The sequence below is a fragment of the Anopheles merus genome, chromosome 2L, assembly GCF_017562075.2.
Source record: "Anopheles merus strain MAF chromosome 2L, AmerM5.1, whole genome shotgun sequence".
In the NCBI taxonomy this organism is placed as follows: domain Eukaryota; kingdom Metazoa; phylum Arthropoda; class Insecta; order Diptera; family Culicidae; genus Anopheles; species Anopheles merus.
Window position 1 is genome coordinate 29,858,262 of NC_054083.1, and position 18,463 is coordinate 29,876,724.

General features: G+C 43.0%; 2 protein-coding genes across 2 annotated transcripts; one reads left to right on the forward strand and one right to left on the reverse strand.

Moving 5' to 3' along the window:
* The first annotated feature begins 1,968 nt into the window (after positions 1 to 1,968).
* LOC121593461 (RYamide neuropeptides) lies at positions 1,969 to 16,188 on the forward strand. The gene is made up of 4 exons (XM_041915797.1): positions 1,969 to 2,132; positions 12,857 to 13,107; positions 14,685 to 14,928; positions 15,014 to 16,188. Exons 2-4 carry the CDS (start codon positions 12,930 to 12,932, stop codon positions 15,135 to 15,137), a joined length of 546 nt encoding a protein of 181 aa, XP_041771731.1. The 5' UTR covers positions 1,969 to 2,132; positions 12,857 to 12,929; the 3' UTR covers positions 15,138 to 16,188.
* Positions 16,063 to 17,997, reverse strand: LOC121593460. The gene is made up of 5 exons (XM_041915796.1): positions 17,643 to 17,997; positions 17,361 to 17,573; positions 16,508 to 17,299; positions 16,242 to 16,447; positions 16,063 to 16,159 (listed from the first exon to the last, which is right to left on the reverse strand). The coding sequence occupies exons 1-4, from the start codon at positions 17,853 to 17,855 to the stop codon at positions 16,268 to 16,270; spliced, it is 1,398 nt and encodes a 465-aa protein (XP_041771730.1). The 5' UTR covers positions 17,856 to 17,997; the 3' UTR covers positions 16,063 to 16,159; positions 16,242 to 16,267.
* Between the last annotated feature and the right edge of the window lie 466 nt (positions 17,998 to 18,463).

The window sequence follows — 18,463 nt, forward strand, 5'->3', positions numbered from 1 at the left end:
AGCACCCTGTGCGAGTTTGAAAATGACGTTACGGAGTAATTGAAATGATACGTTACACGTTTGAAAGTGCATGTAAAACATTTTGTAGCAAATACGTTTGAAATTGGTTTCATATTGAAAAACCGATTATAATTTAAATTTTAAATTCATTCGACTCCAAGCTTTAAGTGGTATCATTAAAAAAAAACTAGTTTGAAATAAATTTACCACATGAATTGTATAAAAATCAGAAACGTTTTCTATTTCGGCCAATAATCACTTTAGTTTAATGAAAACATTTGAAATAATTCTAGTGACGTTCCAAAATTACAAAAATGCTAATCTTTAATCTGTAAATTTGTCATTTTTCCCAAACTTCAACTACGGAGCCTTCAGCGACTCTCTACCCACAGTAATACATAACGGACCATCCTTCCACGGGGCACCTAGCGGTCGCTCAGTCCGCTTATCCTTAAAGCACAGTGGTGGCTTGGTTATCTTTGAAAAAATTTGAAATTGAAATTTGTTATTTTTGAAATTGAAGAATTGAACTGATCTGATGGTGTTGTAAGTGGAGTAAACAATACATTTCATTCACCCTATATGTATGATCTTTATGATGAAGATGATCTATGATTTTGTTTGCTTGGTCATTTTAAACTTGCTTTGGATGACCATTCCAATTGAATATATTTTTGAATCTTAAAACCTGAATAGTACCATTGAGATTGAGCAAAGGTGGGCATAATTGTTTTGCGTATATACTTGACGTAGATATTTGCACAAACTTAACTGTGGTTGTATCAATAACTCCGATTAAAAAACCATTACACCTGTATCAATAAAATGCCACACAATCGAAAGGATCTGGGTTGGATATCAACCTCTTCATGCATTTATGATATTTGACTTACAAATCGAAGCAAAATTTAATATACCCGCAAATAACTCCACACAAACCGGCAGTGGATTTTACAGTGTCAATAAAAGCGGTCCCTATCAATCGCATACAGCGCACACAAGGCAACACATTACGATCATTCATTGGGCAGGGTACAGATGACCAATGTTGCTGCCTTTGCACGACCATATGCTTGCCTCTCGAGGGGGGTGGGGGAACGGAAGGATTGCGCTGTGCAGATTGAAGGCAAGTGCATAAAATTGCAGAATGTGGCAACAATTATTTCCGTTGCGTTGCGTGTGGGTAGGGAAAAAATTAATCATAAAAAAATACGCACAAGTGACGTTACTTATGCCCGTGACAATGAAACTAGCGTGCCCGGTTTCCCGTTAGGGTGATCACCGGGTGTGTGTGTTTGTGTGCATGTGTCACTCTAATTTCAAATTAACGTGTGTCGACGCTTGTTGCCCTGTCACGAGATAAGATTAGTGATACCGCTTTTCAAGAAAAATGGCTAAATATGTTGAGGAAAAGGGAACAGCGAGAGGGAGGGAGGTTTTTTTCTGGTCGATTAGAAAGGGTCCATAAACCACGGGAAGCACAAATAAAGGCCTATCATATTTGCATGACAAGATGTATTTCGTCATACAAGAATTTGCCATAATAGATCGAGATTGTTAAACGAAAAGCGTCGATCGGGTGTTAAAATGTAAGACTAATTGACACCTTTTTATGCAAAAGAGCTATGCTCGCGAAAAACGTCCTTCAAAAAACAAATAGACACTTCCGAGCACCTACGGAACGGTTTCAACGCACTCGAGAGCCTGAGCGTGAGCGAAACAGGGAACGACCGGTACAGCCGTCGTCGCCTACTGATTCGTTCGGGCGGTGTACTCCGATGTGGATGAGCATGGTACCTACACACATCGACACCCGTCATCGTCGAGTGTCGAGATAAGGGGAGAGCATGCGGCTGTTCTCTGCCAACGGGAAGCGTCGGAGAAATGGTGAAGCAAAGAGCTATGCTTATGCTGCTGCTGCTGCTGCTGCTGCTAGTGGTGTTTTGCTAGTACTTCTGGTCGGCCACTCATCGTCGTCGTCACTCCCGTGGTGTGCCAGCGAGGCAAGGCTTTCATATAAAAGCGTTTGCATTTCCGTGCGGTACTTCAGTGTCGCAGGAAACGTGCAGGCGTGCAACAGTGAAGCAACACAGACACACAAATACCGGCGGCGCAGTGTCGATTAACAACAGGTGTGTGTGCCAAACGAAACAGCAATCCAGCAGATCGAGAGCAAGTTAGTGGTGGATCTTGGTTGGTTGTTTGCCACCTTTTTGCCTCCGTTTCGGTGGTCGATGGCAGTTTTTGTGCAGACACAAGACAGGGAACGGCGGTTATCGCGCGGTTGAGTGTTACCAATTGTTGGCGAATAGTTTGGAGCATTTTTCTCAGACCGTTTTTGTTATCAAGTACGATCGGTGAGACAAGTTAGCATTTTAAAACGCAACACTAGAGATCCACGTGTTTCAGTGAAACGATCGATTGAAGGAAAAGGTAAGTGATTTGTTTTATCGTTTTTTCTTTCTTGTAGCATAATTTTAACATAAAAAAAACAAGCAATAAAACGTAAAACAAGTACAAGCTCAATCCAACAGGTAGAGAGAACGAGTGTGTGTTCGATCGAAATTAGCCCACCCTGAGTAGCTGTAATTAGGCACTCTTACACTGTTGCGTGCCAGAATGGTTGTGTTTCCCGTGAATCGCATATGACATGGTGGATATAAATATATGAAGAACAAAAAAAATCGGCACCACAAAGCGTGGTACAAGTGGGTCGCGTTAATGTGCGAACATGTAGCAAAAACAAAGCAGCTCTCTAAATGGAGCCTTTTTGTGGTTGTTCTGGAATGGCCAAGTTCTCAGGAGTAGGAGTAGATTGCAAAATAACAATTATAATTATAGAATAATATCACTTCATTTCCATACATGTTTCAGATTAGGCCCCCTACTGAGTGTGGTTTATTGTGTAGTAATGATAATGGAAAACAAGGCAAATCATTCAACAAGACTTCATTTACTACGCAAAGCTATGCCTATTAGGGAAAGCTGTGCCTCTGGTGCATAAAACCATAAACTAAACCAACAGCAGCCAACCAGAGTGCCGTATTGATTAGTATGGGAAACAGGAGAAATGCTTTGAAGTGCAAAAAGCCCCGGTAGCGCCTGCATCCGTCCTTCGTACGGCAAACGGCTTTTGTACCACCGGGAGACAACCTAGTGGGTGTTTGTGTGTCTCTGCTCTATTTCACCTGCCGGTGTAGAATTAATAGTATTAAATTTGTTACTGCAACCTCGGCATACTGGCATCATCGATTATGAGCTACCGTGTGCTGCTGGCGACCTTGTGGGATTGGGAGTTATGTTGTTTTTTTGTTTTTGGTTGTAAATGACATACACACACAAAACGCTTTAAAAGCTTTTTCCTCAACAATTGGGTTGGGTAAAGGGAGCACATAGGGAAACACTAATGCGTTACCACGTTCCCGGTTTCCCTATAGTTTGCACCCATTTGCACCCACAATTAAACGTCACAAAGACACTACATGCCTCCCAGATTGCCTATGATCCTCTTCCAAACAAAAAAAAAGGCAATTGATCATCTCCCTTCACCTTTTTTCCATTCCAGGCTAGTAGTGCCGGATCACTTGGTTTGTACCCAGTGGGGAGGCTTAATGTATTAAATATGCATTCTGATTGTTCTTCTCACCAGCTTCAACCTTCCCACTCCTACGAAAAAAGGAGCCAAAAGTTAATTGAATTCCATTTGAATCTCGGCTTTTGTCTTGCCTTGTGGTGCGATACACCAATAACAACCAATCAGCCGTGAGAAATGCTCACTGACACACGGTAGATAAAGGGAACGGTTCAGCTCAGCTTCATATTTTTGACGATTTCACGGCCATTTACAAGCGGATGGGGAAAGGATGTGTCTTGCGAGGGATGTACCTGAACGACGTGTAAAGTTAACACTCTTGTTGTTTCAAAAAAAAAAAGAGGTAAAATTTTGAAACACTTCATAGTGCGTGTCTTTCAAAGGTGTAGCAAGAGAGAAAAAACATTCGAATTTAGCTTCTAGACACATAAAATAGGGCGTTTGTTGCGTTAAATCATGAATCTACGGGCAGTGAAACGATTTCCATAAATTCTACCAACGTGACTGGGGCCAGATTTTCCAGACATTTTTCTCTTTCCCTGATGAGGCATTCGTTTTGCTTTCTAACAACAAAAAAAAGTACGAATAATTCCTTTCACCCCGTTTTAACTCGTTACTTCGGTATGAATGTGATACTTCCACACACACAGGCACGCAGAAACATGTTTCCTAGTGTGCAGTGGAAGAGCTTTTCCTGTTTACGACTCTCATAAGACTTCACTCGTAAATGATCACAAAAAAGTACAAGTGGAAAAGCTACCGTGCAGATACCGATGGCTCTGGCTCACGGTACGCTGCTTGGTTGGTTGGTTGGTTGGTTGCCGCATTATATGTCGCGAACGCCCAGTATCTTTCCATTGACGAGTGCGCGAGTGTATGGGCGCCTGTGTTTGTCCTCCAAACTCCTTGCCCGAACGCGTGTGTGGGATTGTTTTCCGCCCCCTCCCTGTTTTTTTCAGCACGTATTTGAGTTTATTAGGAAAAAAGTGATTTATTTGCCGAAGTAACTGAGCAAGTGGGACCGGTTTTAAGCTTTGCCCGCGGCACTGTGACCACAGAAATTGAAAATTTTTCCCTTCCTTTGCTGGTGCTGGCGGTAGGTGGTGTTGCGAGTATTGCGTTGTTTTGAGGGGAGACGATTCGGAACGTTTATATGGAATGACCGAATTGGGTTTTGCCGCGATCCTGAAGTCGTTTAACTCTTTGATTCAATAAGCGAAGACAGTACAGTACTCTCTAAAGTATTTGTTCTTATTCATGTATAATAATATTATAAATTCAATATGAATGCGAATTTTGTAACAATCGACGTCGCTAAGTTTTGGCTCTAAAGCGCCCATTTTCATCTGCAATGCTTCATGTATAATAATATTATGTTCTTATTCATGTATAATAATATTATAAATTCAATATGAATGCAAATTTTGTAACAATCGATGTCGCTAAGTTTTGGCTCTAAAGCGCCCATTTTCATCTGCAATGCACCTATTTTCATCTGTAGTTAAACAATTTTTGGCTCTGGTAGATATCAAAATAAATTCACTAGATTTTTGAGTAAATTTGAGATAGACATTATGTTACATTAAAAGAATACTTAAAAAGTCTATGTTTTTGATAGATTTTTAAACAGACTGATGGATTTTAATAAAATTAGTATGTTGTGATATAAAATACATGACAAATCAAAAAATTCCATTAGAACTTTCCAAATTTTTGCATAACAATTGTAAAGTTTTAACTAGTATCCATTACATTATTTATAATAAGACTGAAATGATCAGTTAAGTTTCATAAATAAAGTAAAATTTTGCAAATAAAGCGACTAGCAGAATGTAAAAAAGATGTTTTTTTCAATAAAAAATTGAAGCAAAATAGGAAAAAACTTGTGAAAAATTGTTAAAATTTATAACTTTGTGATAAAAATATATGACCCAGAGGCAAAATTTAGCATCAACGACTGAATTTCCGGCCACGTGTTAAACACCATGCGTCTCCATCATCATTCAACAGTAGCGTAAAATGTCATTAAAAAACATCATGCCTAAATAGAGAGCAGCCACAAACAAATACTATCGTAAATTGCATTATTATTATTGGCCAAATAAAAGCACATCAAAGTATGTCCAGCTATTGGCACACTTCCGAAGCAAAACACCCATTCCGACTGGAAATTCTATCCCAAAACGGAATTTCCGCGCGCCCAAACGAAGTACCACAGGTCGGGCAAAACGTCGAGCGGTAATGGAAACGAACTGCCTCGGGCACTCCCGGCACCAGTAGCACCCCGTTCCAGTGGCCCATGGCGTGCGATAAGTATAAAAATTCAAATGACTCAAGCGAGAGTTGGTAATTTCCCACCTGTTGCCGATCGTGTCGTGTCGTGTTACCGGGGACAAAAGGCCCCTGCTGCATGCACGCCCATCGCACCATCGCATGCAAACCATCGCGGTCCAAGTTGTGCACGAAAGCAGTGGGAGACACTTCTAGGGACTTTCCAGTCGCTACTTATAATTTCAAGTAAAAGATAGCGATTTATGGCACGCAACCCAACTTGTTTGTGTGTGTGTCTACCAATGCCGAGATAGAAAAGTGCACTATCAGCATCAATGTGCGAGTGTGTGGGTATGCGCCCTTCGGTGGTACAGCCCGAAGGACATACAGAAAAGAAGCGCGATTTCGGACGGTCACGGTTAAATCACGCATCATCGGCACCACCTGTGGCGGGGCGAAGATCAACAACGCCACGTGAATTGAAATGCTATTTGCTCGGGTCGGCATTTTCACACGTCCCCCCTGTGGGGTAAAGTGATGGTTGACATCCTCAGAATGACACTATTTACTTACCTTTAAATCCGATGACACGGGCGTGCGAAAGGAATTTGGGCTGCAAGGATGAACGACCAGCGACGAGTTGCCTATACCACCGAGGGGTTTGGGAGACTTTGTCTGAAGCACACTCGAAACGCACTGGTGGATGCGCTAAGCAACGAACCCCCGGTTTGTTGGGTGCTAACGGGAAAGCAAAAAGGAAAGAGAGAGAAAAAACACGCACGGCAAGCTCTGCTGCTGCCAGTACGTGTTTGATTTATTGTTGAGTGGTGCGCGTTTGTGGTTCCCCGGGTTGCCGGAAGCGATTCCGTGTTCGATCCGACGCGTTGCTGTAGTGTGTGAGTCGGTGGTCGTTTTGAGTGATTGATTTGAGTCGTTCCGTGAAGGAGATTTTGTGTCGGAAGAAATGAATGAATTTACTGCCCATGTGGGCCTACCGTGGGAGGGGGGGGGGAGGACGTGCCAAGGGAGCGATAGTAGGATAATGTGATAAAAAATTAATCACCTCGGACGTGTGATGCTCGTTTGATTTGCTGTTTGCGACACGTTGCGGATAGGGAAAGTGAGAAATCAGCGCTCACTTTCGTGTGTAGCTAGCTTTGGTGATGATTTGGCCAGAATGTATCGATTTTTATTTATTTAGACATTATTTATCAAATTATTGGAATGCACAAAGTTTCCATAAGCATCAGCAACTTTCCATTCCCCAAACCCAAAAAGAGTGGAAACATTCAATGCAACATTACGAGCTCAAAAGGTGAAAGACGGTCGATTACCCTCATAATATCAAAAAGGATGGCGCAATGTTGGAAATCAACTTCAAACATGCATTGCAATCCAATCAAAAGAAGGACGATGAAATGCATGAATACTTCATGATGCAACCTACGATACCTACCGTAATGGCATTAAGTTCATTGCGTTAAAATTATACACAGTTACACAGGCAACATGTTGGTGAGATTGTTTTGCATTATTGTGTTGAGTTATTTATTTCCTGTAATAAATACTAATGTGATTCATGTTTGAACTAAAAAGAAGAAGGAAGAAACTATCTGCTATCTGCGAAAATCAGTAGATTCAATTGAACAAGCCAAAAATACTGAAAATCGTGGCTTATATTACACTCAACATCACAATCCAAACCTCTCTAGGCGAAATTAAATCATGCTAAGAGGGTTTAATGTTAAAAGCCTTCAAAAACACTGCTAAAAGAGCATATGTTTTCCCTTCTATGAAAATTCAAGTGTCAATTACACGACATTAGGGAACAGCAGCTTTCGTTTGCAATGAATGTAACGTAATACACCTTCTCTCACTTGTCTACGAAAAGAAATTAGCTGACAAACGCATCCCTTTTGTTTGGAAAATTGACACCGTACGAATGCTCAAGAAATCTTGCACGCAAATGTCGATCAGCTCATCAATACGGGGCTTACAGGGAACCCAGCACACACACACTACACACCTACCCATGAGAGCATCATGACGAACGATGCCACGAGATGAAAATAACAACGCACGATCGCCTCTGGGCGTTGGGTGGTGAGTGAAAAATTATTACATCCGCCCATTTGACGTTTCCGGCGGCTGGCAGACCTCCTCGCCGCTGAACACTTCTATGGACACTTCCTCAATCGTTGAGGCTTCGCAACAGGTGTGCCGGCGACGGATTTATGGATATTTGTTGGGCCGAACGTTTCATTTGCATTGTCCATAAATCATACCACCGTCCCATTGGTCCCAATGGCACTCTTTTGCCAGCAATTTGGAGCGATCCCATCATCATCGCCAAAGCTTCACATAGCGCAAACTTGTGGTGTAGAGTTTGACCAGGAGCGTGGCGTCAAACACGCGTCAAATGAAAAAGGATCAATCTACTTTCGCGAAACTAATTATTAGTTTAGCGAGTGCGCTATCATCCAGTGGGTTGGCGTTGGGTGTGCTAAATTGTGGTCCGTTTAATAATGGCCATTGCATGGCCGTGCAACGCGAACCGTGGTAGATTGAAACGGCTGCACGCGGTGAGGAAGCTTTCACGCGTGGCCCTGTCCGTGACCATGCCAGCAAATTATATTATCCACCGAGAGTACATTAGCCACCGCCGCCGCCCGAGAGGATGTAGCAGTAGCTGAACAGAAGGCTTTCGCAGTGATCACCTTAGAACCTTTCGCTGGCACATTGTACACAAGGAAAAAAACCGGCTCAAAGACGACCAACTATTTCTGGCATTTATGGTGTGTGTCGGCATGGTTCTGAAGAGTAGTTCAAATAGTGAGGAGAACAAAAAAGAGCAACCTCCTATCAAGCTGGTGTCCTGTTCGATCTATTGTGGAGCTAATTTCTTAGCTTCCTGTGCCACCGGTGGTAGAAAACCGTCGGAAGGATAACATTTTTATTACGCCCGCAACCGTCCGTTAGCATACGAATATGCGGCGAAAGAGGGTTTTTTTCTATCAATTTCTACTACTTTATTGCTGCTTGTAAGTTGCTCTTTCCATTTTAGTGTCCACCATAGCTTTGCGCGCAGAAAAATGTCAGTGCAAATGAAACCGAGAGCACAACCCGAAAGAGCGCCCGACCTTAAAACGTTTATACCACACCGTTGCGCGACACACCTTGCGGTCGGTTAATTAAAGCGATGAAACGTTTGGCTTTTGTGTGGTGAAATATAATTAGCTTACATCAGCAGCTGGTTGGTGGCCAGTGGCTGGTGGGCAGTGGGTCAATGAGCCAGAAAGAATCCGTATTCGTAGTAAAATGATTTCGATTGGGAGTCAAGCCTTGGTAGAGTGGAGATCGTTTGTAAAGTGTGGTGGCGTTAGTAGCGCCTTCATTGACCTTATTGAACTTGATTGTAGTAGAATCTTGCCGAAGTCGTCCGAGCAACTTCTACTTCCTTCTACGATCAATAATTGAATGTATTATTATGTTTAATTTACCAACAAAATATCGTCTCATTTAATTCACTAGAATAACTATGGACAGTTCTAACGACATTATTCCAACACATTGAAACGATTGAAGCGCGTACACTAGCAAGTTGAATGCTTTAACCGCTTACGTTGAGTTGTTTTCCCGTTCGTTTAAAATAAACGCACACACATCGACTCGCACGAGCTAAGTTCATTCAAAGTTATTCTTACACCACTTGAACCACAGACACGTGTGTCCACTGGTTTAAAGGGCTCCTCGGTCGGTGACCGTGCCGATGGGTGGTGTAACGGCTGACGGGTGTTTAACGGGAGACAGTGAGAATGATGTGTTTCGAATCGAGTTAGCAAACGATCGAAAGTGTTCACAACCCATCGCAAGGCATTGCTCACTCGGTGGGCACTACCACTCGAAATCAAACACGATTAGACGACGTTATGGTGCCATTAGTGCCATCGTTTTAGAAGCTGTCCTTTTGTTCAATGAAATGAGTCGAAAAAAAAACAACCAAATTTATAAGGAACCAAAGCGATTAAGCTGTAACGTTATTTGGGATGGTTGATGTCAAGAAAATAGTTAAATGTTTCACCTTAAATCGTTAAATCGCTGTTTGTACATTCGCTGAATACAGTGATTTATAGATGGAATGATGGTAGCCAACATTCTAATAGTCAATGTATAGCAAATACGCTGATTTGAATTCTAGGATTCCAATTCGACTGGTAGTAGCTGTTCACAGAACACTCCAATTACATACCATTAACATAGCACGGAAGCTCGACAACTGTGTAGCTTTCCTTCAACCTCCAATGGGTGTAAGTTTGCTGGCTCTATTAAAAGATTGTTCACACACAATACTTCTCAGTCCAAGCACGCACATTCCACGCTCTTAAAATTCTCCTAATTGGAGCTAAACGTTACGTTTACGTTCCGTGGTATTGTCCTCAAATCCGCACCTTACCACACCAACGCACATGAACTATGGGGGTGGGGTGCGGAGGATTAGTTTAATTTCGCACACACGCCTAATTGTCATCAGTGTGGCGGGGGTTGTTGTTCGGGAAAAAGAAGCACCACCATCATAAAGACGCATTCCCGGTACAGGAACATTCCCGTCTGCTCGCTTCTCCGTTTTTCGCCCAGGGTTTGTACAGGGTGGTAAAACTTTAAAACTAATCCATTTTGGGCAGGCGAGAGCAGCCCCGGTTTACGATTAGTGTAATTAGTTTCACCATCATTCGCAGCTCGCCATGTCCTAGGCTGGTAACAGTGGCACAATTGCATTGACACACGGACTCTCCCGAGATTAGCCGAAAACCCCGAAATGGGACACTATGGGACATAAATTTTAAACCATATCACATAGTAAATTCCCACTCTCTGTCTCTCTCCTCCTCTCCTCTCTCCTGTTCAGCCTTACTTTTATGTATTTTTGGTGTGTGTGTCCAAAGAGTGCTGACCTTTGTTGCGTGCGTGTTGTGGTTGCGGTGTTTCGTCATACCATCCATCCGCTGGACGAGTTCGAGTCTGTACCACTTGCAGCACGAGCAGCGCACAAACGTTTTCCAAAAATCCCTCTATTTTACGTGCTTGCGTGGTGATCAAGGGAGGAATAATTTTAACCCTAGTTTTTGTTGTTTTCTTTTGGTTATTTGCATTAAATCCATGAACAAATCATGAACAAATATGGTCCAAATGAAGCTGTATTGGATAAAGGGGTGGGAACCGGAAGGAGTGTTTTTAAAATAGTTTTGAAAACTGTGTTAAAATAGTGTCAAATAATTTACTAAACTTAAACAAATAATTATAATTAAAACTAACGAAACAAAAACAAATTACTACATTGAATAATTCAAGTACTAATAGCAGAAAATAAATACCAAACAAAGGTAGTAAACGTAAATAAAGGTAAAACGACAAATGAAATGCTTCCAATCAGCTTCTATTACTTCCTTCGACAATGAACATCAGAGCGTAACAAACAATAATATTGACTTAAAGAATTAATTAACTATTACTATGCTAAGTAAGTCTTCATAGTCACGCAAGCGTATCGGCACCAGCGCCTGTTGTTGCCACAAATGGTAAGGCTGGTTTATGGTGGTTGTGGTTAAATGTCAAATTTTTCCTTCCAACCATCAAAGCAACTTGTCCAAGATGGTGCTGACGAAGTGTCCAACATATCAAATGGGGTGCTCCAACATCAAGAGGATCGAGTGTTGTCGGAATCAAACAGGTGTATTTTGTTACGATTTGCATTTCGTTGCGCTCGTCAAGCTGGATGATGGACGCGGTGTGACGCAACAGGGGCGATGATTGTTAAACGTCCTACACTACTTGATGGGGATGGCCCCAAGGGAGTGAAGAAAAATTACACTCCAGGTTCGAGTTGACCTTATTGACCCGATGGTGACCATTTGGGATCAAGCTTTGAAGATACTTTTGTGCTAATTGTAGATAAATAAGTAAACTAGAACGGCTCATTGTTCGTTTCTGACGTAGTCGGCTTTTGGAACATTCCCACAAACTGTTCACTAAAATGACCTCAATTATCATAGAATAGAATTAAATAGGTCAGGTTAAGCAGTATAACAGTGATAGGAGATTATATTGATATAGTTTTATGTTATACACAAAACCAGTTCTGAATTAAACTATAAATAGAATTAGATCCCTTTGCGCCAAAGCCTAACAACTGACGGCTAGTTGCAATTCCATTCCGATTGTTCCGATCCTAGAAACTAAGTCGGGCCATTGATGCCACCGCCATTGTAGCCCCCGAGGGCACCCATTGCTGAAAAACACACACCAGAAGGTGATTATCGCTACCTGTGAGACCTGTTAAATGAGCCGGCTAAACGACACCACTTCCAACTGGGCGGCAAGCTGTTGGCCGTAACGGCAAGAAGAAGGCAGGCAAGGCGGGATTGGTAATACGATCGCAACCGTGTGGGGAGGAGAGACCAGAAGCTGTTTCCTGTTGGTGGCTAATTGTCAGGTGCTGTACGCTTCCTGACGCAGTGCACCCACAGAAAGCCCACGTACGCAAACACAAGGGGGTTGTCAGAATCAATTCGCAATCGAACCGATTCCCAGCCTGAAATGGCCGTTTTGCAGCCGCTTTTTATCGTAATTAGGCTTCCCTATCCATTTTGCCGTAAATGGGGCCACCAAATCGAAGGGAGTTTACAGTTTCGATCGAAGCGAAGGATTAGAGTGATAGCTACTGGGTCGCAATGTGGCAATGAAGGCAGGAAGCACTTGTTTAAACATAATTCTACACACTACCTTTGATGTGCTTCAGAGGTTGAGTGGGAAATAATAAAAACGATCCGAGAAAAACTAATCAACCCACCCTTCCTTTGTAGGTACACAAAATTGGTACACACACACACACACACACGCGCGCGCGATGAGTTGGAGAAGCAAATATGAAGATTTTTACTTTCAATTAATACCTCTTTCGACGCTTCATTCGATCTGATTTTCCCCTTTCCGCAGCGACGCATCGCCTTTCCGGGCCATCATTATTATCCTGCTCGATTGGTTGCGGAAAAAAGCGAACGGCATCAGCATGACCCGGCGAACGGTGCAACCTGTGGCGCGCGAGCAGTCCTCCTCCTCCTCCTTCCTCTTCTCTTGCATCAGCACCACCGTCGCGCTGGTCCTGTTCGGGGCGCTCGTCCTGGCGGCGGTAGCCGATGCTGACCCGATGGTGGATAGTGCCAGCAGCCAGTACGGCGATAACAAACGTAAGTCAGGGGATAGAATATGTGTTTGCGTGTGTGTTTGGGAATGCGTTTTTAATTCGCTACTTTGTGTCGATCGTTCGAGGGGGTGGTGTTGAGAGAGAAGGATGAAGTACCGTTCACAAACAACACATTCCTTTTCAATCGGTTTTTACACCAGAGTTGGTTCGATTCAAATCGAGCAATGGGGAGCAATGGGTGAGTTACGCAAATCTCTTTAGCTTGTTTGTGTACCGCGAGCAATCAGTTATTAACCGCTTGATACTGCGGCGCTTTGCTAAAATCTATCAGGCCCTGCCAGTGTGTGTTCATAAATCGTTTCAATCAACGATAGGCGAGTCTAGCCGATCTACAAGGGGACCCCAAAGGTATGGAGAGTTTGATTTATTTGCCACGCGATAAGCCGGTTTTTATTGCACTAAGGTTTCGGCACGGATGGCCACGCTTGGCCGTTGTTGTACAGCGGTACACAGTTTAGGACATAGTTTTGGAAGATGCCGTTTGGTTAAACGATGATTGTATATTTATTGCATTACATTGGACAAGAGTATATTTGATCTCGATGTAGGCAGCAATATTTTATAACAATTTGAAATTCGAGTAAAAACGGAGCAACCATCTTTCAACAATATTTTAAAATTGAATCCAAACCTTGTAACCGAAAAGGCAAAGAAGGGGCTATGTAACCAAAATTACACTTTTACTTCTATAACATCAAATTGCATTATCTTTTGTGGAAAAAATACCTAATTTTATGTTTACAAGGTAAACACAAACCAATTCATCCAAGTCATCTTGCAAAATGCATGATTGAACATAGAGAAACATGTTTTTCATGTAAGCATTTCAAAAACATCAAATAAATTAGATTGTTCAACAAAAAAGTTATTTTGAAATTAATGAGCAAAACTTTGCTGGGGTGGATATTTTACAGTTTTCTTAGAGCTTTTGCCACTGTACCGCTGTATAAAAGCTTGCCAACACGGTAGCGTTGAGCAACCGAACAGGCACAAGAGGCTTTTTTCTCACAGAATTTGATTACTCTGTAAACTTAAATGCAATTTATAAGTTTTCATACAAACCGCAACAGCAGCATTTAGAAACAATAACTAATAAATATAATAACTTCTTCTAATGGTACCGCTGCGTGCCGATAGCTGACACCACCGATATCAACCAGCATGGGAGTTTTCGGGCATTAAACAAAGCCTTATTGGATTACAGAAATGTGAAGTATTATGTTGATATACTTACATGATGAATATAACACCATCTGGTCAACACCGTTTGTTCAAAACATACAAACGCAATCGAAGACGTTTTTGTTCTTTCTTCTTGCGTGATGCAAAGAAAAGGATTGATGCTGCACTTCGCTGGCGGTATCTGATCTATAAAGGAGAATAGCTATATAAGAGTAAACAAACAAGCTCACCTGCAGGATGGCTCATGTTTGCTGTTGAGGTTGATTTTCAATAATCGGCGATACAAAAACCGGAAGCATTGGGACATACGATATTTGCACAAATGTATTCATTGCACTTTTGTTTCTCTTACTCTCACTGGTTTTTTCCACCGCCCAGACGCAAGCGATAAGCGCCCCTTCTTCGTCGGCAGCCGGTACGGGCGATCGCACGTGTACGGGGCGAAGGATATGCGGCAGGTGAACGTGGTACCGCGCAACGATCGCTTCTTCCTCGGCTCACGATACGGCAAACGTTCCGACCTGACGAAGGAAATCGAATCCGACAACAATAATGGTATCGCCGAGCTGACCTATCTCGCTTGTCTGCATACGGGCGTCTCGAATCTGTACCGATGCTACAGGTAAGTTGCGTGCCTCGTTGGAAATGTGATCCCTAGTCCACTTAGTGATAAAATCTCTTTCTTCTTCTTTGTGTTACCATTTTAGTCGCGATTCATCTTCGAATGCACTACACCAGCAGGAAACGGAACAGTTCGATCAGCAGCAGCAGGAGCAGCAGCAGCAGCATCAACGCCAGTTCAACGACAATGCCGACCTGTCGGAAAAGTAATCAAAGTAACCGGCCGGTGCGATCAATGCAACCCCACACACCATAGCCTACTAAATGCCCGCGTCGGCTCGACGCGTTCATCTCACATTATACTTAATCTTCGCCTTTTCGCCATTTCTTAACAACAAAAAAACGAGCAGCAAAAAAGGATGGAATATTGATTTAAACGTGTTGCCAAATGTAAAATAACAAAACCCATACCCATACGAGCAAATGTAACCTCCTCGAGGCGATGCAATCTGTACACTTACACAGCAGCAGCAGCAGCAGCAGCAGTAGCAGCAACAAGGGGGAAGATATGAGAGCAATGCAAGGACGAAAGGGACCGAGAACATCCAAAAGGGTTTCAGTTTTTTTTTGGTAGCACAACCGTACTGTTAGGGCAATGGAGAGAGTGGAGAAAGCGAACAAGCGGGAAGAAGGGATGGATAGTGGAAAGCACCATTGAGCAAGAACTAATGTGGTAGAGCGTACTCCCGGGTACACCGTCTGGGCGGGACACACTTTCCACAAAGGCTGGATAGTTGTTGCTCGATTGCTTTCGAACGGGGATGTTAAGCGGGGGGTTTGCAGGCTTCAGTGCCCCACCCAACCATGTCTATTACCGAAGTATTATCTATTCTAATAATAATTATGCTACTAGATAATATTACGCACGGTGACACAGGTGCACATTGATGGGACAACGGAAGATACGTACGACAAAAAGCAAAGGGAGAGACAGTGGTTCTGTTCGATTCCTTTTTCCCCTTTGGGGCACATACAATTCCGCTCTTATGTGTTTCGCCAACCTGTACTTACGGACAGTAAAAGGAGTAACGTTGCAACGAGGCGCACCAAAGAACAAGATGCAGCGGGCCCCCTCAGGAACCAATACATCGAGCAAAGTGCGGAAGAAAGAAGGAAAGAGAGCGATGGTGGCGCATATTAATCGCACGGAACTGCATTACAAAACCCATTAAAAACTACATTCAGAACCATGTTATCTCGTCTCGGCACTGTTCTTGTAAAATAGCATTATACTGTAAAAAATAAAAAAATAAAAAAAGTATTTAGTGCTCTGGAAAAAGAAACAAAAATAGAGAGATAGAGAAAAGATCCAACAAATGGTTCTGCTGTTGGGTTGGGTTTCAATTTTGAGTGTTCAGATTTATTTGATCCTTTCGTGAGGCGTGAAAGATGAAACAGCGCGGCGTTATTCGATCATTTGGAAGCCGCACCAACTTGCGGCTTATTTGCAGTCCGCCCCGCTTTGCCTCCTGCTCCAGGTAGCACATCCGATCGAGAAGGACAACATTTTCGCAGATTTTCTGTGCAAACAAGTGTGATCGTATTAATTAAATCTCCTTGGACCATTATTCCCAACCTACCTGTAGGCACATTTGCAAGCACTCGATATATTCCGCCAGTCTGGGTCCATCAGTTCCGTACTGGTCCAGCAGTACGGTCAGCTTCTCCCGATGATGCTCCGCCCAGGGCTGCTGTTGTGCAGTTGCACCCTCCCCAGCCTTTCGCAGCGTGAACTGTTGCAACAAATTGTCCACCGTCGTTTGCTCCGGGATTTGCTTCAACTTGCCAACGCGCACCGATTCGCCCGCCTCCAGAACGGCGTCGATCAAACCCCGACGGAACATGGTACGTCCGTGCTGTAGATGCTGCTCGACAGTGAGACTTTGCCAGCGTGCGGTCGTTTGTTGACAAGCGAGACGCAAGAAAGATTTGCAAACTAGAGCCCGATTGCCAGCAGCAACCATGCAGCGCAGGTCATCGCAGAGGGGAAAGTTTTTGAATCCTATTTCCCCATTCGAAGCGAAGGTTTGTTCGGGGAGCGTCTTCATCAGATGGTAGCAGCATGGCATGACGGTAATACTGCTACACCAGTCGCACTGCAGAAAACATTGGATGGCCGTAATGGACAGGTCGGCACATGCATGCAGACCCATTACGGCAGCACGAACGGTTGTGGCTTTTGGTGCGTCAAATCGGTCTGCCAATTCACGCTCGATTGAGGCAAAAGAATCATTCGTTATGAAATGCTGGATAAACTGTAGATCTTGCGTTGCATGGTGGGTTTTATTGCACTGTTCGATCAAGGCAGCATTTCCATCGATTCCGAGCACCTTCACATCGAATAGCTCGTTGACGCGCCTAGTCAGTAGACCCTAAAAAGTACTTTTTCAGCTTAACACGTTGTGCGAGTGAATCATAATAAAAGCTTCTTACCACACCACACCCGAAATCTACGTATACTTTCGGTGGGTCTTTTGAAACACATCGCAGCGATCCGATAAAGCTGCTTAAATTCGTCACTTCATAGTGTTTCTTCTCGTTGTTAGTTATCCGTGGCTTTTCTCCGCGTTCGACAAACTCCTCGTACTCCACCTGAAGGGCTCGAACTTGTGACAAAAACTCTCGAAATGAACTGCACCAGCTATCCTGCAAAGATGACACAAATTTGCTCAAATTACAATCACACGAGATATTCTTTACTGTTGTAACTCTCACTTTGTACAATCCCAATGGTATCTGGTTGAACTCTGCGTTAGAGAGTGTGTCTAGATCGACAATCCATTCTCGGGGCAACGCTTCCAGAACACCGGACCGAATGAACTTGGTGTTGTTGTAACGGAAAATCCAACTGTACTGCTCCAGAAACAGAATGGCCGCGGCAAAGTATGTCCGATAGTCGAAGGGAATCGTTTCGGAGAATAGAAACATTGCTTGTCTTACTAATACGATTCACGTAACTGTGTTGAATTTCTAGAGTAACATCCACGCATTTAGCCGGCATTTGGGCTAACGATCGAGGCCTGTTCTATGAGTATGCTGTGTTCCTGTGTTCCGAGAGCAACATATGTGTTTGTTTACATTCCGGCCAGCATGACAGATCTCGGTAAAATTACCCTCAATGTACCGGTAATTGAAGGGTGATTTTAAGACTGATGAACATTCTAAATTTATCAGATCTTAAAGTGGCTCATACGTAAAGTTTTTAATAATTTGTTCTAAATAGGACAATTTAAAATTTAAACATCAAATACATCGACAATTTCGATTTAAAAATCCTATCTGTTGCATAGCAAAAGATAATTCACAAAGTACGCAGCCAAAGTAAAAGCGTTATCACCATCTGGTGGTGAGAAACGCAACTAAGTTATGCTGAAGAGGGCAGTACCCGTCAAACAAAAATGGGCAGGTAGAGTAATTTTGATTCGATTTCATCCAAATACAATACAGGCGGTCCCCGAGATACACGGTACCTCTTATACGCGGATTCGTAGATACGCGGTTTTCTAAATTTGACAGTTCTTTAAGCAAATTGTACT

Bases quoted from the DNA above. Each gene is read 5' to 3' on its own strand.
- LOC121593460 (XM_041915796.1), bottom strand. From the start codon at position 17,855: ATGTTTCTATTCTCCGAAACGATTCCCTTCGACTATCGGACATACTTT. The intron at 17,574-17,642 runs GTGAGAGTTACA...TCATCTTTGCAG, and splicing joins TACCATTGGGATTGTACAAA to GATAGCTGGTGCAGTTCATT. The intron at 16,448-16,507 runs GTAGGTTGGGAA...TTGTTTGCACAG, and splicing joins GCTTGCAAATGTGCCTACAG to AAAATCTGCGAAAATGTTGT.
- LOC121593461 (XM_041915797.1), top strand. From the start codon at position 12,930: ATGACCCGGCGAACGGTGCAACCTGTGGCGCGCGAGCAGTCCTCCTCC. The intron at 13,108-14,684 runs GTAAGTCAGGGG...TCCACCGCCCAG, and splicing joins CCAGTACGGCGATAACAAAC to ACGCAAGCGATAAGCGCCCC. The intron at 14,929-15,013 runs GTAAGTTGCGTG...TTACCATTTTAG, and splicing joins AATCTGTACCGATGCTACAG to TCGCGATTCATCTTCGAATG.